This window comes from Peromyscus eremicus, chromosome 1 (assembly GCF_949786415.1).
Source record: "Peromyscus eremicus chromosome 1, PerEre_H2_v1, whole genome shotgun sequence".
Lineage (NCBI taxonomy): Eukaryota > Metazoa > Chordata > Mammalia > Rodentia > Cricetidae > Peromyscus > Peromyscus eremicus.
The window spans coordinates 111,581,864-111,609,124 of NC_081416.1; the positions used below are offsets into that span (position 1 = coordinate 111,581,864).

General features: G+C 38.5%; 1 protein-coding gene across 2 annotated transcripts in view; it reads right to left on the bottom strand.

Annotated features, from left to right (window-relative positions):
• Positions 1 to 1,709: 1,709 nt before the first annotated feature.
• Grm5 (glutamate metabotropic receptor 5) overlaps positions 1,710 to 27,261 on the bottom strand; it is a 455,620-nt gene continuing 430,068 nt past the window's right edge. The window contains exons 8-9 of one of the 2 annotated variants that reach the window (XM_059271820.1): positions 19,938 to 20,033; positions 1,710 to 2,818 (exon numbers count right to left, since the gene is read on the bottom strand). In XM_059271820.1, the coding sequence (XP_059127803.1) occupies positions 1,930 to 2,818; positions 19,938 to 20,033 (985 nt within the window). In that variant the 3' untranslated portion in view covers positions 1,710 to 1,929. The remainder of the gene's footprint in view (positions 2,819 to 19,937; positions 20,034 to 27,261) is intronic. The other variant, XM_059271812.1, reaches the window with a different exon arrangement.

The following is a 27,261-nucleotide window of genomic DNA, read 5'->3' on the forward strand; positions in this document are numbered from 1 at the left end:
TTAAAATTTCAAATAAGAACAGCAATGTCAGTAGTTATTACAACTCTTAAAACTGGAGAATGACAGATTATGGCAATGGATAGACTTCCAGTTTCAATTTCTTTTTAAATCAGATGGTAAACAAACAAGCAAAAACAAAACCCAACAACAATAATAACAACAAAAAACAAGACAAAAACAACTGAACTAAAAAAAAAAAAACAGGATATCAAGGATATTGAAATAGGAATTTTAAACTTCTATTTAAATTTCTCTCTGCCAAAAATATACTTCTGTCTCTTGGCAAATCTTTCTCATAAGGCTATCTTTAGTATAAGGCTGGGTCAACTGAACTTTAAATTTATAGAATACCTCCTCCTTTTATTACTATCTTTATTTAAAAATCAAGAACATTTGGTACCTGAGGATAGCTGCAATGGGACCAATAAAAAGATGACAGTAGATTCAGGCCTTGAGCTACAGTTTCTACCTATATGAGCCCACCAAAGCATGTATGTTTTTTATTGTAACTCTAAAAGTCTTTCCTGCAGTATTTATAAAGTGACAGTATGAAATGCACAAAACCATGTCAATAACTATCTTAAAAAGTAAAGGATTCATAATTGCTTTGCCTTTTTTGGAATGGCTGAGAAAGACTGTGGTTGATATTAAGGTTCCTCTGTTTTAGTGTTCTGTATTGCTTTGAAAAAAATCTGCATTTGTCTTAGTTCATAGCTGCCCCATATAAGCAGCCAAGAAAAGATAAAATCACTGCCCATGGGCATAGCCAGACGTTTGCTCTGCTGACTTTCCTGTATTGAGATTCTGTTATTATTATTTTTCTCAATAACAGTTCCTCCATTTGTGATATCTTCATAGGGTCTATGGACCACTCTTTCACAAGTGGGACTGGGGTTCAAAACAACCATCAACAATAGAGGATCTCTTTGTATATATCAGGTTCTTAAAAGAAAAGAATGAGTAAGCTCATTGTGGATCTTACTATTTCAGCTGGCAACACTAACGGAAGGGCATTCATAAGGAGGAGTGCCTGTGGATCATGAAAGAGAGCCAGGCCACAGCTCACGAATTATTACAAAGAGAATTTCCAGCTACACAATGCACCCCAGTGAGGGAATTACAAAACAGTGTTCCAGAAAATATTTTTTTTTTTGCTACTCCAGTATTGATTGGCAACATGGTGAAATAGTCCAGAAATCTTGCACTGGTTTTCTTGGTTAATGGAGGTGAATCTGAAATAACCAGGTGGAATCCAGGATGCCGGCTTTTGGAAGAGCATCTCACAGCCTGATTGGCAAGTCTCTGCTAGAAACTCTCTGTACATTAGCACAACACTCACTACCCGTTTGTGTTATTCAGGAGACTCACGAGCCTCAGTAAATACTGGGCCCGAGCTACAACTCTCTTTTCAAGTCTACATGGCAGGACCGAGAAGGAAGGAAAAAACAGAAAGGTTAACTTTTTGGTCCCAGATTTTTGAGTTTGTTAGAAAATGTACATTCAGTGTTTGGTGAATCAAAGACTCTTCTGGGAAAATGAAGTAAACAAACAAAACTGTTTACAGTTGCTTATTAACTCCACTTTTCACGGTCCAGGGTGCTGTTTCACACTGTTGCTGCCTCAGAGCAAAGCACTTGGTATTGTAACTGCTTCACCCATTCCTGGTCAGCACTCAAAAAGAGAAGCAGTGTTTCTTAAAAGCCCATGTTTTCTAAGGCCACTAGAAGATAATCTGCCAGAAGATGTGTAGTTGGTGTCGTCATCGGCTGTTGTGAAATAGCACTATTGATCTCGTATCTCCACGGTGTGTGCCCTTGGCATCGTTCACCTCAGGTTCTCTGTTGGGGTGATTATGGGTGTCGCTGCGCCCATGTGTGAACACCGAGGTCTCCTGCTGCTCATGCCGATTCCAGAGAAGTTTCCAGTGGCTCACAACGACGAGGAACTCTGCGTGTAATCTCTGATGATGAGAGTGTCATATTTGGGAGACGATGGGATGCAGAGGGCTGACTCAGAGACCGGCGAGTTTGGGGTGGTGCTCCCAGAGTCCACCGAGTCCCTGAAGGGAGATGGCGGAGTGAGGGCTACCAGCTCTTCCAGGTCGGGTTTGCCTGGTGCAGCCTCGGCTCCTGCAGGAGTCTCCTGGGCAGGTGACGCCCCTGCCATCTGCTGAGCTCCTCCGGTCACCTCGATGGCCGGCAGTGGCTGGATATCCGCGAAAGTCGTCATGGTAGTGGGCAGCTGGATCTCTTTGGGGATCAGGTAGGACGAGCAGATAGGGGCACCGGCTGGCCCGGGCGCCGCCGCGGTGGACAGCATCATGGAGTTGAGCTCCGTGATGTTGGCGGTGAAACGCGTCACCACGCTGCTGATCTGCTCCATGAGCGAGCCCTGGGACGAGCTGCTGCGCGCCGCCGTCTCCGAGTGCAGAGACGGCGCGTCGTCGTCTGTGCGGCCCGCCGAGCCGGCGAGGTGGCTCAGCGTGCTGATGGGCGAAGGAGAGCGCGGCCTGGCAGCTGCTGGGAAACGCTCCTCTGCCTCCACCACGTCGTACAACGCCTTGGTGCCCGCATCAGGAGGCTCTGGGCCACTTGCCACCGCGCATCCCGAGCCACCAGCGCCCGCCGCCCCGGGGGGGCCCGAGCTACCCGCCCCTGCACCCGGCCCGCGGCTCTCTGTGCTCTTGGGGAATGGTTTGATGACCGCTGTCTGATTGGGATTCTCCTTCTTGTTGATGTGAACGGACAGCCGCTGCCACAGGTGCTGCCCTCGGCTGCTCTTTTCGTTCTGGGCCCATGTCACGGATTTTCCGTTGGAGCTGTGGAGAGAAGAGAGCAGAGAGGTGACTCAGCATGCACCCTAGCAGGCTTCCATGTGGCTTCCCCAATGGTGGGAGGTGATGGGGACCTGAGCAAGAAGGACATTCTGTCATCCTTGAAGAGGCGACCCACCAGGACAGTATGGGAAGAGATTGTGTTTGAGTTAAAGGATGTGTTAGCTGCCCTTCATTGTACTATTACAACAAAGCGATTAAATATTAGGATAAAGGATCGTTTATCAGTATTTTGCAGGCATTCGTACCTCACCATGAGTGCAGCCATGCTTTGTGCTGCAAATACAGATGTGGAGGTTGGCACCATTGTGTTGTGTGTAGAAAAGCCTGGCATGGAGCCACAGGCTCCTTAGGGTTAGCAGCCTACAGATGGATCATTAATTACACCAAGACCTCAACTCACCAGCAGTTAGGAGAGTGAGGGAAAGGTGAGTCAGGATTACCAAGGAGACAGTGATTCCAGCTCAGCACTTATTCTGCAGGTGGCCATATATACCTAGGAACCGCTGTGTGAACTCTTGATTTTGAATATGGTTTTATTTAGTCTGGCTTATCTGCTGGAAAATGCAAGTTTAATGAACACACATACACATTTCTAATTAATTAAAATTTTCTACACTACAAGAGTCCTTCTTATAAATTTGTTTTCGGCCTGCAAGTTGAATAATAATTTCATCAGAGAAAGCATGGTGTATCGCCTTGAGCACCTAGCACTGTGATCTAAAATTAGGGTCTTGAAGAGTGTCACCTGGCTGGCTGACAGGAGGTTCAAAAGGCCTTCTTCACTCTTTTCTCTCCCAGGCTACCCCTGTGCTCTGAAAGCTACCCTGGTGAAGACGGCAATGATGCTTCAACTTCAGAATCTGCATCCTTCTTTCTGCCAAAATGGCTGGTAGCCACCAGACTGTAGACGGTCCACGAGAAACATGATGGTGACCAGAGGATATTGCATGCCTTGCAGGAATAGCTCATGGAAGGATCCTTTTGTGAACCCTTGAGGATGGCAAGGTGTCTGTCACGTTTTTTCCAGCCAGTATTTTTCCACCCAGTATAAATAAAGTGTTAAAGAATGAAAATTTCCCTCTCAAGCAGAGGTTGCCACTAAACTTAGTTTGAGTAACTAAACTTAATTATTTATAGACTCATCAATGGAATTTCTTCCGAATAACAAAGTGTGCCCTCAAGAAATTCTGATATTCTGGATTGGGCCTAAGCACATGAATTCATATTTTAAGAATTTTGTTCAAGGCCTTCCCCACTGAAGTGACTCTGTAGCAAGTGTTTCATAAGCTGAGAAACCCTGATGGAAAGCAGTTCTTGTTTTCTGGGTTCTACTTGCTCCCTAGGCCTCCTTGCTGGAGGGCTTGGCTGATTTTGTGAGGCAGAGTCCTGACTCCACCCACTTGAGGTTTCCTGTTTGCACCCACCACAGGAGCTGAGCTAAGACACTTCTCGGATGACAGACCATCCTTTCCACAGCTTCCTCAGCAGTGTTCTTGGCTCTTGCTTATTCTGCTTAATATTGCTTTGTCACCCCCTGGCACTTTGCAGTTTTCCTTTCTCTGCTCCTTCATGTGAACTCACAATCTCTTTAATCATCTCAATATATTGCCATCTAGTACTCTCCAAAACTCAGAAAATGAAGTGTCCCCCACTCCACCACTCTTCGGGTAAGAAGGGATGAGTCATTCCCGAGTTTGCAGATAGCTGTACATCTGTAGTAGCAGAAGGAGTGCCGACAGATGCTCGACTTTCCTTCTAATAGTTTAGGTACTTATATTTCAACTTTGCATTAACCTGACATGGAGTTCAGAGTGCATTACACTTTTCTTCCCAAGTGTCCACTAACTCCTGCAATATAGCACAGAATAATTGCCCAGGTTATTTATGGGATTTGATTCAGAGGATGGCTGCCAACTAGTCCCACTTTCTGTTACCAGCAGCCTAAGAAACAGACATTTGGAGAGGGGTAATTAGACTTTCAGGTCACTGCACGCCTTTTAATACAAAACATGGGCTAGAAACCAGAAGAGTAACTGGAACAGTTCTTCCAAGTGTTACCCTAGGGATGCTTTGTTTTCTAGTAGGAAGGTTTTGAAAACATCTGATTTTAAAAGTCTCTCTCTCTCTCTCTCTCTCTCTCTCTCTCTCTCTCTCTCTCACACACACACACACACACACAAACACACACACACATGTGCACATGCTCCCTCTCACTCTCTTCCTCCCTCCCCTTCTCTCTTCCCCCTCAATTTACAGTGATAAAATATAACTTCTATGTTAACATTGATAGTCTTTTCTTTCATACATAGTAATGCAGTGATATAGTGTATTAGAAAACCTTTGAGTAAATGTGTAAGAAATAATTCTAAGGGGAGAGAGAGAGAGAGAGAGAGAGAGAGAGAGAGAGAGAGAGAGAGAGAGAGAGAATTAACAAGGCAATATGACTAGGTATAGAAGATACCCAAGAAGTGGAGTCCAATTATTGTGAGGCCTTCTTTCCCCTCTGAAAAATGAATGACATTTTGTTCCCTAGTAAAGGGAATTTGTTGAGAAAGAAAAGCTACTTGCATCAGTCTGTTTCTTTGTTGAATGTAGTTGCCATGAAGACAGCAACCTTAACTACTCTGTTCTATGACAGAAGAATCTAAATGAGCAATGAAGACTGAAGAAGATTCTTCAGCTAACAGGTCCAGTATTTGCAGTCATGTAAGTACAATGGAAAAGAGATCTTAAAACCTGGGTTTTAATTCTAGATCTACTATCCAAGATGTTTGGAATATAAAAAAAATTCCTATGCTTCATTGAGAAATGGGTTGCTCATTTGGTAAAATTATCTTGAGTATTAAATGAGACAATGCAGGTTAAAAGATGTGGTAATTGAGAAATGGGTTGCTCATTTGGTAAAATTATCTTGAGTATTAAATGAGACAATGCAGGTTAAAAGATGTGGTAAGGACTGGATGTCTCTTGTTCCATGTGAACACAACATGTCAGCAAAGAAACCTCTGTATTTAGTGCTATTTTGTTTCTGGGTTTCAGAAGAAGATAATTCCATGGAAAGTAAAACAGTTTGTAACTCCACAAAGTCTTCCTAGTTGTTTCTCCTTTGTCTGACTGGAGCTCCACAGTCCTGTGGCCAAACCCACCCCAAGTTTTATCATCCTACACTGTTTTCTTGGGTGATCACACTCATTCCACTTTCTTCCAGAAAGCTCTCATTGTCCTCCCTACTGCTGCCTTGTTCTTCCCTGTGGTGATATATTGTGTACCTTAATAAACTTGCCTGAGGATTGGAGGACAGAGGCAGCCACTAGATTAGACAGAGAGGTCAGACAGTGGTGGCACACATCTTTAATCCCAGCACTTGAGATCTCATACCTTTGTTTGGGAAGCACACATGCCTTTAATCCCAGGAAATAATATGGCAGAGTAGAGAACGGTATATAAGGCGTGAGGAAACAGGAACTCACTCTCTTTAGGCAGAGGACTTTGTAGAGGTAAGAACTAGTGGCTGGCTGTTCTGCTTCTCTGATTTTTCAGCTTTCACTACAATATCTGGCTCACAGTTTTCTATTAATAAGACCTCTAAGATTCAAACAACAACTGGCACCCAACATGGGGCATTCTAGAGGTCTTATTAATACTTCCTCTTTTGCTTAAGCACATCCTGTCTTCCTTCCCTTGCTTGGCACCCACCTTAATTAATTAATTAACTTATTCCTTCCTTCCCTTCCTCCCTCCCTCCGTCTCTCCCTCTTTCCTGCCTTCCATCCATCCTTCCTTCCATTTATTTCAGCTTAACTGTCTTGTAAAAAACATCTTCCCACCCAACCACTGCTCAGTTGGATTCTCACAACCACAGTATTTAGGTATGCAAGGACCCTGCCTTATAGCTGCCTCATCTTCTGGGTGGGATGCTGTAAATGCACAGACAGGCAATTTGTTCCTTGTCATACCCACAACACCTAGTGAATTGTACAGAGTATAATATTGCTTAAATTATTTTTGTATGTAATAATTAACTGGATCAATGTATATCATTTAAAACATGTTTATACTGTATTTTTGTGTGTTTCAACTACATCTAGTATGAGCAAAATTAAATTCTAGATCTATTTGTTATGTAGTATGTACAAAGACATTTTATTAACTAAATATAAAAGCATATCGATGTCTATAATGAAAATCACAAATCAATTATTTTTGTAACTCATATATAAGCACACACACACACACACACACACACACACACACACACACTGGTTTTAGTGAGTTGTCTCAGTGCTGAAAGTTTACTGAGACAGTTTGGGTAATTGAGAAGAGATAGGACTCAGGTTGTGGTTTTGAGAACTGCCCCTGACTGATGTTGACAGACCGACCACTTAAGATCTTTCCTTATCAGCAAAGAGTAGGAAAAGAAACATCCACTCACATTACATCTAGAAGGAACCCAGATGATCACTTGGTATTCAACCAAGTGCTGCATCTCTGCAAATGTAAAGGATTATTCATCATCATTACATCTTTCATTTATATGAAGTAAGATATATTGATTATTTCAATTGGGAAGTATTGTTTCAGCTGCAGGATTATAAGATTGTTCTAGCGGACAGAGGCAAGAAAAGCAAGGGGATTTTCCTTTACTTGTCTATAGATTTTAACTGCTCCCCAGTACATGTATTCTCAAAAGAGAAGTGATAAAGGAAGGGATAAGACAGTCCCTCCACTGGGGAGAGGGGCAAAATACCACTTCTTGTTCATCCAAGGAACATTAATCCTTTTCAAAGTATAATACTGTAAAATCTAACATCTACCCCCTCCCCCAAAGAGAAGAAAAGCTGGGCGGTAGTGGGTAGTGGCACAAGCCTTTAATCCCAGCACTCCAGAGGCAGAGATAGGTGGATCTCTGTGAGTTCGAGGCCAGCCTGGGCTACAAGGTGAGTTCCAGGAGAGGTGCAAAGCTACAAAGAGAAATCCTGTCTCGAAAAGTCTCTCTCTCTATATATAAAATCTCCCTTTTATGGTAATTATCTCTTTGTCATGGAAAGAAAAAAATGTAATGTAATTTGAAAGAGAGTTCTCTTTTGTTTACATTTCTGGGCTGCCAAAAAGGTACATTTTACCTGGATTCTCAGCAGTTGTTATTCGTCCTTTCTGTGTAAAACACTTAAATAATTTATTCATTGCAATAGGCTCTGAATATCAGGTTGGTAACTTCTCCTGTCTCTCTATTCATCTGCCCAAATCTGAGGAAATTGGAGCATCTTGCCCCAGCATGCCATCATTAGACAGGACACATCAGAGTTTGACCATCACAAAACTCTGTAGACTATATAATGTCTGTTAATATTAAATGCAGCTGAACAATTTGTGTAGTTCTGTCCCTTCTCAAAGCTAATTTAGGGTTTTGGTGTGATAAAAGGAAGCATATAAGCATTAACATTTTCATTTTGTTGAATTAAAAAAACAAAAAAAAAACAAAAACAAAAAAAAACAAAAACAAGGCCGGGCGGTGGTGGCGCATGCCTTTAATCCCAGCACTGGGGAGGCAGAGCCAGGTGGATCTCTGTGAGTTCGAGGCCAGCCTGGGCTACCAAGTGAGTTCCAGGAAAAGGCGCAAAGCTACACAGAGAAACCTTGTCTTGAAAAACCAAAAAAAAAAACCCCACAAAATCCTAACTTCTTTTTTTTTGTTGTTGTTGTTGTTGTTGTTGAATGGTTATTAGAGCCTTCCTGACTTACAAAATTTCAGGCCAGAAAAGTAATCAAATACATACCCCAAAAGACATTTTTTTAAAATGGCCTTCATTAATGAAGCTCTCTTGTTTGTGTATTTTGGTTTTGAGGTTAGCCAGAAGGGAGTTGTACTGTAAGTATGTGCTGCTTAAGACAAAAATATTTTAAAAACAATAAGAAACTTGAAACATTCTTAACTAATGATGCCCGTAGAATTTATCAGAAAATAGTAGGCTAATGAAAGAACTAATAAATGAAATCTATTACAAGCAGAAAATTTGCGATTGTAGTTATATTGTTTGAGAAAACTTTTGTCAATATACTTTACTTTCTACTTTCTGTGAACTATAAAGTGTTCGAGTTTTATAAAAGAAAGGAAGTTAATATTTTTATATTCAGACTTTCCCAAAGTAAGTGAAAGAATAGAGCTTTGCTTAAAAGTTGACATCTTGATTTTTAAAATTACATTAAGAAATATACTCTAATATCTATGAAAATGGAGACATGATCTATATAAATTTCCTCAATTACAGCATAAATGTATGTAAAAACTATCATGCTGATAGAAACTATCTAACATCTCTGGTGACATATGCATTAGAGACATATAGAGAAAACACTTAGCTATAAGGAAATGAAGCCAAGGACTAAACTACCAAACACAAATGCAAAACAAAAAGGACACCATCTTTATGTGCAAAGTGCTATGTAACGGACTTTTAGGAAAGATCTGACTGTCAAGGATGGGTGGGACCAATGCCATTATAGGCCTTATAAAAGATGATACAACCTTTTAAAAGATGATAAGCTCAGTGAGATTAGGTTGCTTATCCTACACAGTTGGAGTTAATAACAAATGCCACATCATGACTTAGAGTTTTGATTTCAATGCCCATGACCTTACACTAAATACTCACACACACAAACACACACAGACACACAGGTACAGATACAAACACAGACACAGACAGACAGACAGACAGACACACACACACACACACACATTACCTTTCCTTATTTTATGGAAGAAAAACTTTAGGTAGTGTTTGGAAATAGTTTGTGCTTTAAGTAGATAAGGTTAGTCACTTGATTTATATTGTTTTACCCCATGCCTCAGTACTTGTTAGTCATATACTTACTCAGAAAAGCAAGAAAACTCCCTGCACACCTTGCTGGTGATTAATTTCAATAATGTCAGTCGATCAGGCAACAACTTTTGCCAGAGATAATGACTAGATGTCTTGATGAAGGCATTCAAAGCTAACACCCATATATATTAATATTATGTGACAGTTTTCAATCTTTATTCATGCTTTGAAATAATAAAACCATTTTTCTGGGTAGTTCTAGTTTTCTATGACTTATTTTTGGAATTTCAGTAAATGGTGTATGTTTTAATTGTATGAATAATCTATAGACATGCTATCTTAAAATTTTTGGTGTTCGAACAAATATGGATGTGGTGGTTTGAAAGAGAATGGCCTCCATAGAAAACTGTGTACTATTGTTCTATTAAAGGAACACAGCAATAAAATGACTCCCAATGACATATGCTATACCCATAGATCAGTGCCTTGCTCAGCCATCACCAGAGAAGCTTTTTTTTTTTTTTTTTTTTTTTTTTGTAGCAGATGAGAACTAACACAGAGACAGATGACTGGACAATGTGTAGAGAGTGAGAGATTATGGAGCACTCATTTCTAAATGGAATTTCTTCACCAAACATCTCCAATCAGAACTCAGGGAGCATATGAAGAAGAGGAGATAGAAAGATTGTAAGAGGGGATAGATAACTCTAAGGAAACAATGTCCTCCAGACACAACAGAAGAGATGCACATATTACTCTCAAAAATGGAGCCGGCACTCACAAGGCCTGTATAGTTTCAAATCAGATGGGGTCTCAGTGCTGACAGAGGAAAGTGGACATGGGCTCCCATGCCTAACCAAGAAGCTATCTGCAATTTATATACCCTGCAAAGAAAAAAATAATTTTCTCCCATGGAGTCTTACTGGGTATATGAACCACACTTCAGGTCAGGCCTCATGCCCAGGAGTATATAGCCAACACAAATGAACTCAATGGCATTTTTGTAGATTTTTTTCATCTCATGTTGCTTTATTTAAGCATTTAAAAGAGTTTTGGTCTTTTGTCTGTATATTTTAGTTTTTCAATTTTGTGTTTTGTGGGGGTTTTGTGTGTATTTGTGTATGTGTCTGCTTTCTTGCTTTATTTTTGTTTGTTTTTAGAGACAAAGAGAAAGAAAGTGGATAGAGTTGAGTTGTTGGAGATATTCTGGGAGGACATGGGGGAGGGGAACCATGACCACAATATATTGTCTTAAATTTTTTCCAATGAAAAACATCAAAGAATAAAATAAGTAAAATAAGTAAAACTGGGAGTTGTCCTCCAGAGGCTCATATATTTAGATACTTGGCCCTCAGTTAATGAAACTTTGGGGGAAGAATTAGAAGATGTGGCATTATTGGAGGAGGTGTATGACAGGAATGGGCTTAGCTTTCAAAAATCTGCATCATTTACAGTTATCTTTCTCTGCCTCATGCTTGTGGATCAGATGTAAGCTCTCAACTACTGCTTCAGTGCCTACCTGCTTGCCTGCTGCTGTGCTGCCTGCCCTGATGGTCAGGAACTTCAGCTCTCTGGAACCATGAGTCCAATGCTAAATGCTTTGTTTTCCAAGTTGCTTTGGCTGTGGTATTTTATCATATCAATATAAACCCCAAGACAATAGGTAACAAATGATAGATGGTATCTTTACAAGTGGTTTTCAATTGTCAACACTTTTGATTTTGTAGATGAGAAATATTAACAGGTAAGACATATTTCAAAAGTGACAGAAAGAAAGAAACGAAGAGAAAAATATACATACAAAGCCGGGCGGTGGTGGTGCACGCCTTTAATCCCAGCACTAGGGAGGCAGAGCCAGGCGGATCTCTGTGAGTTCGAGGCCAGCCTGGTCTCCAAAGCGAGTTCCAGGAAAGGCGCAAAGCTACACAGAGAAACCCTGTCTCGAAAAACCAAAAAAAAAAAAAAAAAAAAAAAAAAGATGGCTGCCAGTATTTAGTCACAATAATTTGACAGAGATGAGTTGTTTGTTCTTAGAACTTTGAAATGAGGAAGAGGATAAGAGGTGGGAGGCTGCAAAGGACAAGGGCAGTGAGAAGTAGTGGAGAACAAGAATAAGCGTTCAATTTCCATAGCTTTGATGTAGGACAGATGACAAAGAATTAAAAACTTCACAGTAAGGAATAAAAACATTGCCAGCAGCAGTGGACAAAGAAAGCCAACTTTCCAAAGTGGATGAAATGCACCAGGCTTCAGTGGTTGATGGAACATAATGAAATACTATGAGAGTGAAAGACATTGCTCTTCATCAAGACAGCAGAATCCAAATTTCAGAAACCCACAAAGAATGTTTAAGAGATAGTCACTGTTTGTTTGAGTATGTGGGGATGGTGTAGCAGTAAGGCTTCAAAAGGTAGAGTTTGCACCTTTTATCTGCATTATGAATTCTGTGTGGGCATCTCCAACTTAAGACTTTATATTTTCCCCCTCTTTTCTTCTACTATTTGAATAACGTACTATTAAATTGCTTTGGGCTTTTCATTATCTGAAATAGATACATGGTCTAACACAGACCAATTATAGTCTACATGCTTGACTAATAAATGAGCAGTAAAAGAAACACTCATGGTCCATTTCTGTTCTATTCTTCTGCTATAAAAGTATAAATTAGTTAATGCTATGTATTAGATCTTTTTCTAGATTGTTTGACTTGAGGCATCATTATCTATTATCTTCTTGGACCTCCTTCACTGCTTCACCCATTGGTGGCATTTCAAATTTAGCATCACTTCCATAGAGGATGATATTTTTTTAAAGTTAATTGGTCCCTTAGAGATTGAAGAACAGAGAAGTGACTTAAGCAAAACAGGGTTATTTAAGTGATAGTTTTGATAGTATAGGAATGTTGTGCCATGATGCTAAGGTATAAATGAGTGTGACAAAGTGAAAATGGAATGGAATGTACTGGGGAGAAAACACATTTGCTTGTGCTCATTGGGTTTTTCTTAACATAAGAAGATTTCAGAAAAAAATTTGCTACTGAAAAAAATGTTTCAAGGACTGATTTGCAAGTAAAGCACAGCTTAATGCCGTCTAATGACCAGGGACTTTAAGCAACATAGATAAACAAAATCCATTAATGTGCATATTGCAAATTTGACAGGGAAATTGTATCCCACCATGTCTAATGTCCCAAAACCTTTCTGTCAGTTTCTATGATGTGGATTTTTCTTCTTTTCTTCCTATCAGTGGCTATATATTTCTGTGATAATTGCTCCAAAGATTATTTCTTCCCAAGCCTTTAATGTCTAACAAAATTCTCATAGAAGAACCATTTTGTCCTATCTTCTGTGGTTTAACAACAACAGGAGGCCTATTCAAAAGTCGTTAAAAGTACCTGATGCTACCAGTACCACCATTGCTGCACCCAAGTTCCCATTAAGAGACATTACTTCACAAAGTAAAAAGTGCCTTTGAGTATGTGCAAAATTTTGGCATCTTATTAAGTCATTACAGTTTTCTTTCTTAAATTAAGTGCTTTATTTTGATCCGGGATTCACTTACCTACACTGAAATCTAAAACCTAAACTGTAGATCATCATGACATATATCTTCCAAGCTTTGTGTCAAGTGTTCCAACTAAGATTAGAAGGGGGTTTAGTTTTGTGTATGCTTTTCCAAAATAGGAGATGATTTCTTTCTCAGCAATCGCTATAAAAGTCACATTGCAAGTTAGTAAAGAAAACAACCAAACAAGATTCAGTTGTTTGTATCTGTGGGCTGGTCAGGGAATTCAGCTTTTTTATAAACCTTGCATAAAACACAGGATTGGGGATGGTAATAGAGTCCTGAGAGAGTAATGCTCCATTGCAATAGAACTTCCAGTGCTCATGAGTTATTTTTTTACTTGTTTTATCATATTTGACCTTCACAACAGCTGTGTGTCATAACACTTTTCTAAATGGGTCTACTATTTGCAAGTCAACTCCCACACTAAATCTAGAGCACCCCCAGGGCAGGAGCTGTGTGTATCTTCAGTGCTCAGAATGGTACCAGGTGTCAAATTGCAGGCTGGGAGAATTAGTGAAATGAGGCAAATTATACAATCCTGAGTGTTCAGTATTACATAGCTATTATTACTGTAGATATGAAAACTCAGGTGGATACATCTTAACGAAATTGCCCAAGTCAAACTGACTGATAGAACAGCGTGGCAAATCTCCAAGGAATGTGAAGTATCATAGTGAAAAACTGTTAGGTGTGGAAAGTTCATTTCATATATTTTAGAATTTACTGTATGCTTAAAGCATCCTGTTTGTGTATAAATAATGAGCTAACATCTTAAAACAAAACTATGTTGAAGAATCAGTTTAAACTAGTTTATGAGACATGGAATTAGATGAAACGATTAATTCAAATTTCAGAGTACTAAACTTTGCTGTCTAGTTTCTGCTCACTTTTCAACACTTCCTACCTAATAGGAACAAAGTACAGTGTATGCAGTTGCAAGATTTTATCCATATTATGAAGGGAGACTAAAAGCAGAAAGTACTCTACAAAATCCAGCACACACTTAACATCATTATAATTTTAAGTTCCTGACTGTAAAGCAAGTGTCTTCTTTTTCTGCTTGGTTTATTTCATAAGAAAGTATTTCAATTTCTTTCTCACATGTTATAGGAACTCATGAACTGCAGAAGGTATTATCTCAAAATACATGCATATATATGTATATATGTAACTAGAATGATTTATAAACAACTATGTAATATATGTATAATTGGGTAGGGAAGGAGGGGCAGAGAGAGAGAGACAAAGACAGAGACATAGAGAGACAGAGACAAGAGAGAAAACAAGTCAGAGAGAGACAGAGAGAGATCAAGAAAGACAGTAAGAGCATTTGCAAGGAATATATTGAGTCAAAGACAGCAGCCTAACAAAATTCTTTGATCAGCTCTTTCCTTTCTCAAACAAGAGGGTGCTGGGCAAGACCACTGACTAAACATAAAAACATGAGTGTCATTGAGTTCCTGTTGCTATTTTCCATAATTTCTCTTACAAGATAACATCCTAGGATCAAATAATTTAAAATAAAACTAATTCATGAAGAGTATCTCAAGACTTGACATCAGGCATGTGTGTTTAGTGAAAGGTAAGCTATTTGGGCTATCTGGAACATAGAGTTTATATGCCGAAGGAGAAAGAATAAAGGTCAAATAGTGAGTTTGGGTCAGCTTTGAAGAATGAATTGTCTTGCCTTCTGAGTGCCTGATGTTGGATTTTATCTAGATGACAATACTGTAATTATTAGTTTGACTCGGAGTGAGTTGTGCTCCAACTTGAGTTCTACCATTTACCTTTCTCAAAGAAGAAATGAAAGATGTTATGAACAGAGCACTCCAAACAGTGTGTGTTGTGTCTTAGCACCTGCTATATGTTGGGAGGCTGGTTTTGAACCTTACTATGGGATACTTCACATTTCAAGCAGGGGGATTACACGACTGAATGTTTTTTGTTGTTATTATCTTTGGTTTTACTCACTCATTCAGAATTGAGTTTTGAGAAGACAATAGTGGTAGGAAAGAACAAGGCACAGAAGAACTTTCTAGGTTGGAGGCCTTGAGGAATAGTTTGTTTGTTTGTTTGTTTTTCAATGTATAATTTGTTCAATGACCATTTTGTGTTAAATAGAATACTGTGCTCACACAATCCCATTTAATTTATTTCAGCATTAGAGGTAGGCAAGTGCTGTAGTGTGTTCATTCTTTGTAAATGGTGATTAAAGAGTTAAAATTACATCTTGGGGACACACATTGCTGAGAATATGAGCCAGGTTATAATGTCACTTCAACTTTAGGATTTTCAGTAAATTTTTTACCATGTTAGCCATTTAACATTAACTTTAGATTCATTTCTCTCACCTATAGAAAAGAAAATACTTTATGTGTTCTTTGGAGAACTTAGGTTATAACATACGAAAAGAGACTAGTGTACTGTGTGATGCACAGTAGTTACAGGAATGCTAGCATATTTGTATATTTTATATCTCTCTAACTGAAGAAATTAACATGAAATTGACTTTGGGGAGGATGACATCAAAGACTCCTAGAGGTCCTGATCTATCATTGAGCACCCAGCTGATCTCTGTTGCACTGTAAGGGCACACTCTTTTTCTTCTGTGGACCTTGAATTGCACAGAATTGGGTGCCTTAGCCTTTCTACTAATTTAACAGTGACTATTATGTAGCTACCAGATTCTCTAAGACACTATTACACAACTGTAACTGCTAAAATGAGATGCTATATATACTAGGTGAAATCAGTTATTCAAGTGATTGGATGTTAATACTTCATAAAATTAATGTCTCACCTTTTCATAAAGTGTGTGACTACACATCCATCTACTTCTCTGGACTAAAGAAGCCCTTTTTGGAGACAGGGTAACTATGATTCTTTTCATGGGCAAGCACGCACACATCAGAACACAGACTCTAGCAATTATTCCCTGTGTCCCTGTGGAGACTGGAGTTCATATTATCCATTACTGAGCTTTAGTCATTCCTGAGGGTAGACTATCTGTGTGTGAACCTACTTGGCAACAACAGGGTTGAGAGAGTACCCATGTCTATAGCACTTCCCTGGACGGGGGTTTCTTTTACTTCTGCAGTTAGAAAGATTCTGACACACACTAAGACCATACACTGTGAAAAGATGAAAAATTACACTCTGTTCAGAGACATGCACACACATAATAAACTGTGAATGTAAAGAGAAACTAGAAATTTAGCACTTCATTGAGCTAGTGTGGCAGTGGGTGCATGTGACGGTCTAATTCCTTTAACAGTGTTTGGGTGAAGGTGGGATAGAAGTGAAGAAGCATAGGAATTAATTTCAATTGCTAACTTGACAGGATTTAGAATCATCATGGAAACAATCTCTGGTCCTGTCTGTGAGGGATTATCAAGACAAGGTTACCCTAGGTGAGAAGGCCCATGCTAATTGTGGGAGATACTAGTCCATAAGTTCAGGAGAGTAAATAAATAAATATTAGTCTCCAGATAAAAAAGGAGAAAGCAAGCTGAGCACCAGCACTCATCACCCCTTACTACTTGACTGCAGATGTGATGTGGCCAGTTGCCTTAATGCCTGCCACTCTGACTTCCTCATAATGATACGACTCAAATAAGTGTCACCTTATTTAAGTTTCATTAGGTCAGCCATTTTGTCACCTTGCAATGAGAAAAGTAACTAACTAATAAGAGAACTTCTGTCTATGACCCTGACAATATAGCAATGTAAGATGATGTGACAGGGTTAGCTCTTTTGTGGTTATAGTATTGTTGAATTCTATTCAGCAGCCACCAAAGCTCTGGAGGAATAAGTCCAGATAGGAATTTTCCTATCTATTCTGCAATTTCCCTAAAGAAACCAATGGCTTTACTGGGTTTTTAATGGTCAATTGAGTTTCTTTTAGTTCTTTCCTGGGAGTGTGCGTTCAATAAACAGCACAGAATAGGTTCAAGTCTTTGCAGAGGAAGGATGGTGTGTGACTATGTGTTACTAGTTTGAGTTGTGACTCGAGGAGACTTTAGGAAGAACACACACACACCAAAGGAAGGAAACCATGGCAGCAGATGAGGGTAGTATCTGCAGGTGTCTCATATGCATCTATTAATCTTCTTGTTAAATCTTTAGTTCCACGTAAGCAAATGGGAACTAACTATTCCAGCCCTTCACTTAGAAATTATTTTCATAAAATTATTTTCCATCTTGACCCATTTTTCTCTTAATTTTTATTTAAGACTTATTACCATAATTTATCTGTTTATTTATGAGATCAAGTATAAAATGGGGGAAAAAGATATCCTCATCTTGTGAATTTTGGCTTTTTTTTTTTTTATTGTATTTTTTGGTCTTTTCCTCTCCTGAAACATTCTCAGACAATCAAAACACATCTTGTCCTTACTCTTTCTGCCTTCCTGTCATCACTTTTTTTCTTTTTCTTAATTTCTATTTGATGCCAAGGACATGAGAAGAAAAGTTATAAATAAAAGACCAGTTGTGCCCAGTTAACTCTGCTTATCTGTGGGGCTTAGGATATTATTTCAATAAAATGCCATTACTTATGCTTGCCATAGTCCCCCTTCTGACAGATCAGTGAAATAAGCCTTGTCATTACCTTGACCATATTCAAACAAGTGAACACACAAAACTTGAATGGTATTTTGCTGTTGTAAAAAAAAATGTGGGCTCTTCTTGAAGTACATATTGAAGTGGTCACCTCTCTACATCTGAATCTGACTCAGAGATAGTTGGTCTATTGGATTTGTTGGGCTCTAGCTCCACACTTTACACCCTACTCTTTCTGTCCTCCTAATTTCATTAGTCAGACAACATTTATAAAATCCAGTCTCTGGACTGATGAGATCTGAGAGTTCTAAAAGTTGATAAGACCACCTAATGGAGTAACTGGGAACTAATGCTTATCTTAACTACCACCACAGACTCTCCCAAATGAATAGCTTATTACAAAATGCCAGTTTGTGAACTGAAGATGTATCTATCTATCTATCTATCTATCTATCTATCTATCTATCTATCTATCTATCTCCCAGGGCTATATTGAAATACCCTGGGAATCCTGTTACACAACAGAAAAAAAGTCTGATGTTGTGCATCCATAATTTTCTCCAGTGTGTTTGATAGGCAGTGGATCATGTGCTGGATTTTGGAACTCCAGTTCTAGGCTTCATATCAGAAGTCACTCTGGTCAGAGCCTTCCAGCTTTCATTTGATGTAATCACTGTTACCTTGTCTACTCTACTCCAGAGCTGTTGTTGGCTTGTTTTCCAAGGACAGAAGTTACACCATTTTGTACTAAGTGAAAGGGAAATCAGGAGCCACAAAGGTTGTCTGTTGAGTCACTTCCATAAAACTCTGTTGAGACCCAAGAAGGGATTATGGGCAAAAGAGTGTGTATGGACATAAAAGTGGCTACATATGTACACACTCATTGCATTGTCTCTGAGAGCCATGAGCCTAGTTTGTTAAGCTCTTGGCTATGGCTTCTGTGACGTCAACCACACAGTTCCTGGAAGCATTTTCACTGACTGCCATGAACAGACCCCAGCAGTGATGCAGTGCAGTGGTCCTGGAAAGAAGTGAGCCATTATTCTGAAAATGGGAAAGATCCCACCACTGAGGAAGCAAACAGAATGTTTGGGAGGTAGAATTTCAACAGGAGTCAACAGTCTTACTTTCTGATTACACAGCTGGGCCTCAAGCTCTCGGCACATGCAAACACAAATGGACGCACTGTTTTCTGACTTCCTCATTTCTCACGTATAGGACAATCTGCAACACTTTCTCTTCACAGCTCCCTACCACAGTTGAATTGAGAAATGACTCAAGAAATATTTAACAGGAGAGTTAGCTACAGTGAATGATTTCTCAGCACACGGTTTTTCCCGCATTCTAGAATTGTTCAATACAATCCTGACTATCTACTTCTCTACAGCCCCTTTCTTAAAACGCAGTTGCATGCAAAAAAAGCACGTTCATTTCATGCAACACAGCTCAGTTGTGGCTTATAGATCCAAGTAACCCATCACACAGGGTACAACTCAGTTGGAAGTTTCTAGTACAAAGAAACATGCACAGCACAGCGATAGGAAGTATTCACCACCAACACAATGAAGTCAAGGAGCTGCAAAGCTATAGTAGCCAGAGGAGGATTAGCTTTCCTGATTTCAGTCAAAGAAATGTCTCTTGCAATATCATCCACTCATTTAGCATTGTCTTTGCTCTTGGCTATTACATATTACATTCAATGTAACTCAGATTGATTTCCTGGCTCAGTGTTCCCTCGATTGCAATCCTTCTCTCAAATCCAGTCCTTGTCTTTTGCATTTGTTTCGTTAAACAATTGGATATTCCTAAAATGTGAATTTCCTCCAATATCTTCTACTTTGCAAACTCCAGAACTGTTTGGCCAATAAATTAAAATCCAATGAAGAACTGACCATAAGCTAAGGCTTCAGACATGCAAAGCGCACAACCCTAAGAAACAGCAGCGTCTGGGACAGGAGGCTCCCATTAGTTGACATGAGGATGGCATAGGTTTTACAGATCAAACACACACAACAAACCAGTGGTGGCCCGCGTTGGACTTACTGGACGGAATGCATAATTGAGCAAGGACCCAGACCAGGGAGCCGCCTCTTCCTCTAGCTTGCATACATTTATTTCACACCACCTCAGGCCACTCACAGTTTGCTTACCTGCTCATTGTTGCTCTCCCACCATTCCCCATACTCCCTTTGGGGGTGAAACACTCTATTTCCGACTTGTGCTGGGCCAGTCTCCTGTCTTTGTACCTGGTGAGCATGAACAAGGACAGGAGCAAACAGAAAGATGTGATTGTGTGCTTAACCGCCAGGCTGAGGAAGAGCCATGACTGCAAACATGGTCACCCCATACCAAAACAAGGATTTCTGCTTCTCACTGTAATGGAGGCTGACCTCTGATATTTACTTGAAGATGCCAATGGTATATGGAAAAAATTGGGAATGATTTTATTACTTTGCGATTAAATCACACACAACATACTCTTTATATAACAGATTGATCTGTAAATTCATTATGTCTTTTAGTCAATGGTGAAAAGAATACAATCCCTAGCATCTAGAAGAGATGATAATCAATAAGGGTTTGTTTAGAGCTTACCATGTATCAGACTTTGTACTAGAGCTTTACCTAATTTTTTTTCCTGTCAGCAGTCCTGTGACAGAGGTGCTGCTATGATTATTTCCATGTTACTGAAGAAGAAAGGTAAAATTGCAAAGATTAAGTAAATTGACAAAAGACAATCAGTAAGTGGTTAATCTGGGCTTTGAACACAAAGTCAAAGTTTGGAACCCAACTTTAGCCTTCCATCTTCAAGATTTTACAACTAAACTGTGTCATTGTTTGTCATTGTTTCACCTTACTGAGGGATACCATGTCTGAATTTATTTTACATGCTGGCAAAAGAAAAAAAAAGCCTGATATATATATATATATATATATATATATATATATATATATGAAAGTTTCCTATAAACGTTAAAGTTTCAAAGTCAGCTTTGGGTGGCCCACAATTTGGACCATGCCTCAAATACATTTTGTAGCAGAACTGATAGCTGATCTCCCCAGGGAGCTACTAGCTATTTTATCTAAAATGAGTACTGCAATCCCTTTAACATGAATATACAAGGTGTAGAAGATGAGTCCTTCTGAGGGCTCTTTTGAGACGGAGTGCTTATGTAGAAACAGTTTCCTACTCATTGTTCTAAATCTGTGGGGTAAGAGGAGAAACAGTCAGTTCTGGTTCCAAATAAGCACAGCAAGGCTGACTTAACTGACTTTGCTAAAGTCCCAAGCCAAACCAATAGAAAACAACCTTCAGAACTTCAGAATAGCTTTCAAGGTACAAGGCTTGAGAGTATGTGCTTTGTTCCATGTGGCTTGATGTGCTGCTTGGCATTCATCAGGCAGAGAGAAAGGGGGTTGCTATGAGGAGACTTGTTTAGCCTAGTTTAGTCACATTCTCTTTGGTACACTTTTCTCCTGTCTCACAAGTAAAAGGAAATGAAACAAAATGTAATAGAATCAAGATAATTATGGGCTCTGGGGTAGAAGTCTTAGGATTTTTCCTCTTCCCAAGTGTTAACACTGTTTTGTATTTGAATTAAAATGGATCCTTACATCAAACTCATTGGAGGGAAAAGATTAACTTATGAACTGACTTACGAACTGAACTGTGTATTAGTTGAGCATATATAATCCACAAGCTGTGGGTTTATATGTCATCTGCAAAGATAATCCCCAGATCTTGCCTTAGTAGGTTCACATAGTAATGGGAAAAGGAAGAGAAGAATAAGGACACAAGTAACTGTAGAGGAAGGCTGTAGAGAAAAGGAAAAGAACTTGTTTAGGATGTAGAGACTGGGGCAAACACAGATAAAGGGATCTTTGTTTTATGAAAGAAATAAGTTACAAGGAAAGCTGTGGTTAATTACCTGTCATTATATATGCACTTCATATATCAAAACAAAATACTTGGTATTTATTTTGGAATTGGATGGTGTGACCAAAATAACATTGTACAGTCCCAACTAAAATGTCATTACTGGAGTACTAAATTCACTATGGTCTTACCATTCTTACAAAGAAACCTTAACATATTTTTCAAAATCTTCTTTTAGGTTAATGACCAATTATTTAAATTCTTTATAAATGTTTTTAAATAGCCACACTTTTATTGCTCAAAATACCTCCTTTCTCTCTCTCTCTCTCTCTCTCTCTCTCTCTCTCTCTCTCTCTCTCTCTCTCTCTCTCTCTTTCTCTCTCTCTCTCTCTTTCACTAGCTCTCTGGCTTTACACTGTGTGTGTGTACATGTGTGTGTGCCCACATGTATGTGCACACACACTCATGCATGCATACATTCTGATTTGAACCTAAAGCCTTATACATGTTAATCACGTTTTGCTATTGATATACATCCTTATTCATATTGAAATGATTTTATGTGAAAAAATAAAAAAAAAACTTTACTATGGAGAGGACACTAATGGAGAGGGAGAATAAGTTTAAAGAATGGATAGAAATATACTCTTCCAGAAAACATCATTTATCATTATAAATCTATCCTAATTGTAAAGCAAGTTTATGTTTTCTTCAGTTACCTTCTGTTTTTTTTTCCCAGAAAATAAGTATGGCAGAACTAGGAAAGATAATACAAAAGGCAAGAATCTTTCTTGGTCAACAAATTACACAAGTATCAAGTTACTGAGTGAGGTACAATTGATGCACTTATAGAAGAAGTCACTCAATGCCTCATCAAAATTATAAAGAGGCTGTGGAGTTGGTCATTGTTAAAATGCTTCCAACGCAAGCATGAAGACCTTAGTTAGATCCCAACACCCATGTGAAAAGCCATACGTAGTGCTCTTTGACTATAATTTCAATGCTGGGGAGGTGGAGTGTGGTGGCGCATACTGTACTTCCAATACTGGGAAGGTAGAAAGAGAATGAGGTCTTAATCTCGTTTGCTATCTAGACTAGCCCAATCTGTGAGTCCTAGATCTTTGAGAAACCCTGTCTCAAAAAATATGGTGGACAGCCCCTGAGGAATGATACCCTAGGTTGACTTCAGGCCCCCAACATACAGGCACACACACACACACACACACACACACACACACACACACACACACAATTCCACAAAGAATTTTTATTTCACTAAGTAAGTGAAGCTTTTAAGATTACTTAGGAATAAACATAGGCACCCAGAGATCAGCATATATAAAGCAAAAATATACTGTTTGTAACACATAGACACTGAAGAAACATTCTTTGAATGAATGAAAGAAAATGAAAAGTTAACTTTAGGAGTTATCAAATGTCCATCAGGAATTTGTTATTATTATTTGTGTTTTTTGTTTTATTTTGTGGTGCTGAACATTGGCACTAAAGACCTACCCATGTTAGGACAGCATCCTACTATTGAGCTGTATTCCAGCCCAACTGAAACAATTTTACAGATGTAGGTCAAGAGACAAAGGATGAGGAAAAGATTAAGATGTTTAAGGAAATGAATAAATTGTGTAGAGTTTTGAGGTAAAATAACTGTAGAAAAAAGAAGGCCATAACATGCTTTCTTACTTGATAATTACCTTACCCTTTCAAAATCTTTGCTCAAATGTCAGTACATTCTGCTTCATCCCCCTCATTCAAAAGAGCAAGCCTCACTACGTATTCCTTGTTATTGTTTTCTGCTTTTATCAGAAGTATTTATATAATACAAATAATGTTTTATTTAGTTCTTTAATCTACTGTATATTTTTCTCAGTGAAATCTCTAACAAAAGGTAAACTCTATGGGTTTTGAAGAGTTTTAGTTACTGCTACCTTCCCTGGGCTTATGACATTGGTGAACTCATTTTTTACAGGTGATAATGTCTGTGAACTGAAGGCCTAGATAAATGCATGACTAACAGGAAAACCAAGTTATGGAAACATATTTAGCAAAAAGAAAAGCAAAAGAAGGGAATCCTTACATTCAGGTTAAATGCTCTTGGACTTATCACAGAAGTCAGAGTAATTATTAAAGAGAGTAGAATGGAAGAACTTGGAATTGTGTGAAATTAAGAGTGAATGAATCGAATAACTGATTTGCACAGTGCTATTGTCCATATGGATATAACCCCTCAAAAGTGCATTACATCTTAATCTATAGGTTGACAGTACCATGCTGGATCTCTCACGAATGGGATTCATGCCCTTCAAGCAAAGACTGCAGAAGATCACCCCCACTTCCACTGGGTGGGGACACACAAAAGAAATTCAAAAAATTCAAAGTTATGATTATTTTAAAATCTTCACAATCTATCATTTGGATAGATAAAATTTTGTTCATAGAATAAAATTTATCAAATTTAATAGTCCTTTCAAAAAACTACAGCCCTGAATCTCCAAAGAATAATGTGCTAGGAACTCGAAAACACTGAAAAGTTTGATTTTTTTTTAAAGCTGGATGTTAAAATCCTAAAATACATTACTTTTGTTGAACTAAATTTTTTAAGAAGGAGAGCATGAATTTGGGTAGGAGACATTGCGAGGGCATCTTGGTGGAGTTGGAGAGGGGCAGTGTGGGATGGATGTGATCAAAATATATTGTACATATGTATGAAAATTTCAAAGACTATATTAAGAAACATAATTGACCTCCACCAAACACTGGATGCAAAATTGTCTTGATCTTTTCAGTCAGTCTCTAGAACTGTGAGAAATAAGTCTTGTTCATAAGCCAATTGGTTGTTGGCGTTCTTGTGATAATAGTCTGTATAAACTAAGACCAGCAAGTAGTTAATGGAGTAAGTAGGAAAACTGGAAAAAAATGATGAAAACATAGTGAAAGCACAAAGCAAAGATGTGCATACAGAAGATGTTTCTTTCCTTTAGAGCCATCCTAACTTTGGTTTCAGGCAATCACAAGATGAGATAAATTGTGATGTCCTGTGCATTTGAGTAATACACAGCTTATACGAAAATTTTCCTGCACCATAAGATTCCTTCAAAAAGCCTCTTCCTACCTTTCAAATCAAGAATTTGTGGCTAAAAAAGCTTCTATTCCAGCTTTCTACCCAGGGCCTCACTGCTGGTGAGTCTTAGAAGTGGGACTAGAAACAGTGCTTTTACATCCAAATCACAGGGTCTTCACTAACATCTTACTCTTCTCTCATTTTATGTTGAGAAAAACTTGTTTAAGTAGTTTGATAATGCATTTGAGATACCAGAAATGTCATTTGCGAAGGCAGCAGTGTGGGCTTAATAGAACTAGGCTTTGAGTACAATATAAAATGATTTTTTTCTAAAGGTCAAATTTGACTACATAATGACCAAATGGAAAAAAAGCCACTCTCCAGGCTTCCTCTTAACATACAAACAAAATGCCAGTCCATCCCCTGGAGTTCACCTAGACAGAAAAGTAAAGATATCTGAACTCTTCAAAAGAGGCATTACTGAGGAGAACTGATAAGTCAGTGTGTGACCCAGCACAGCATCAGAAGACAGACAGAGATGAGGGATGCAAGACTCCAAGGCTCCAAAGTATTTTCAGGAGTGCCAAAGGAAAGTCTAAGCCAAACTTCCAAGTAAAATTGATGAAAAAAAATTCTAGATGAAGACAGATGGAAAAGTATTAGTGATCTTCAGTTTAGAAGGAGTAAGGCCCAATTTAAAAAGCTATCACAAGTGTGACATTGCAAAGTAACTCTCTGGTCCTTAAAATTGTGTATATTCATACCTGAGAAAAATATGTTAGAATGGCTGACCAAATATTCCATAAATTGTGTAGACTTCATACCCACTCATATAGAGGGGAATATGGAGAAAGTAGGAGGGGGAAATGAAGGGAAGGGATGACCATGTTTCATTGTATAAATGCATGAAATTCTGTCTTTCTGGATCCCATTACCTATGGTTGGACACCTTGATCACCCTTGAGGTGTGGGGAGGGACTGGATCCTGCCTCAACTGAATGTACCAGGCTTTGCTGTCCACTCATGGGGGAACTTTTAGAGGAGGGGATGAGGTGTGGGTAGGAGGGCTTAAGCCGGGGTGGGAGAGCAAGAGGAGGAATGAGAGGGGATCTGTGGTTGGTATGTAAAATGAATAAAAATTAAAAAAAATAAACAGAATCTAGACAGAAAAAGAAATTCTCAAGATAAAGATAAAATGACAAAAGAAAATTATAGATAAACTCAGGGAAATAGAAAACAAAACAAAAACAAACAAAAAATTTTTCCCAGATGTAAAATGCTGACTTCATTCATTCAAAGATCTAAGTTTAAAAACAAAAAAAAATGAGCATGATTAATAGTCTCATAAAAGAACATCAGAGATAAACATAAACTTTGAAAATATTTAAGAAACTGTCAAGGAACACATTACTCTATGTTCTGTAAAAAACAAAACAAAACAAATAAAGGCAGGAATTGAAAGGTGTGGAAGCAGAGCGACTAAGCAACCCTAATGTAAAGAATTGGTTTTATTGACCCAATAGTTCTGGTCAAGGGATTTTGTTCTTAGGAAATAATTCAATAGGTGTGCATAAGTTCTTTTCACAAATATTTCCTCTTTCAATGATATAAAAAAAATGACTTAAAAAAGCCAGTAAACAAGGACAAACCAACCACTGGAGAACAGTTTAAAAAATTACAACACAAAATATCATGGAAATGTGTTAAATTTTATATTGGATAAAGTCTTCCATTTAGCTTCCAGAAAGTTCCCAAAGGTCAATGTTTAATCCCACTTACGATGAGAACGGTTTTCAGATACAAAACATCTCGAGTCAATGCCTTTTCATGGTGCATTTTCCTTCAACATTGCCATTTATCTCACAGTCAAGAGAAGTCATGAAGACATGGATTTAGAAGCTAGTCCCAAGATGCTTTGTAAGTATACATCACGTTCATGTAGGAAACTATTTTAGCTTGGAGGTAAATATTAAATAGAGGGAAATACTCCACAAAATGGGACTAGCCTCAAGGAAAAATTTTCAAAAATATTAAATGTTAAGGGCATTTTTTGATTTATCCCAGGTCTAAGGGCTTTTCAGGAAAATTTATTATTCTAAAGGAAATGAGTTGTTTTCCAGTGGGGATTTATCCTTATATTTTGTGTATAAATAAACAGGAAAGGTTAGGAGTGAAAAGAACTTGAGGTTATAATGACAAGGTGAGCTATTGTTTATTAAGCACCTAGAATAGAACATACTCTGTTTTAAGGACATATCCACATCTTTTGATTCAATCATTGTTAAACACTATTGACTAGTTATTATTCTTGTTCCTACTTTATAAATAAGAAAGTCATAGGACATTGGGAAATTGAATAATTTGTTCAAAGTCACTAGCCTGGTAAACATGATCTATATTGCTTCCTACTGACATGCTGGCTACAAATATTGGTGTGCTATCATTTTGTCTTTAAATACTCTAAGGGAAACAGGCAACTGTGTTACTTTTCAAAATCTTTTAATTATTTCTTTTAGATCTT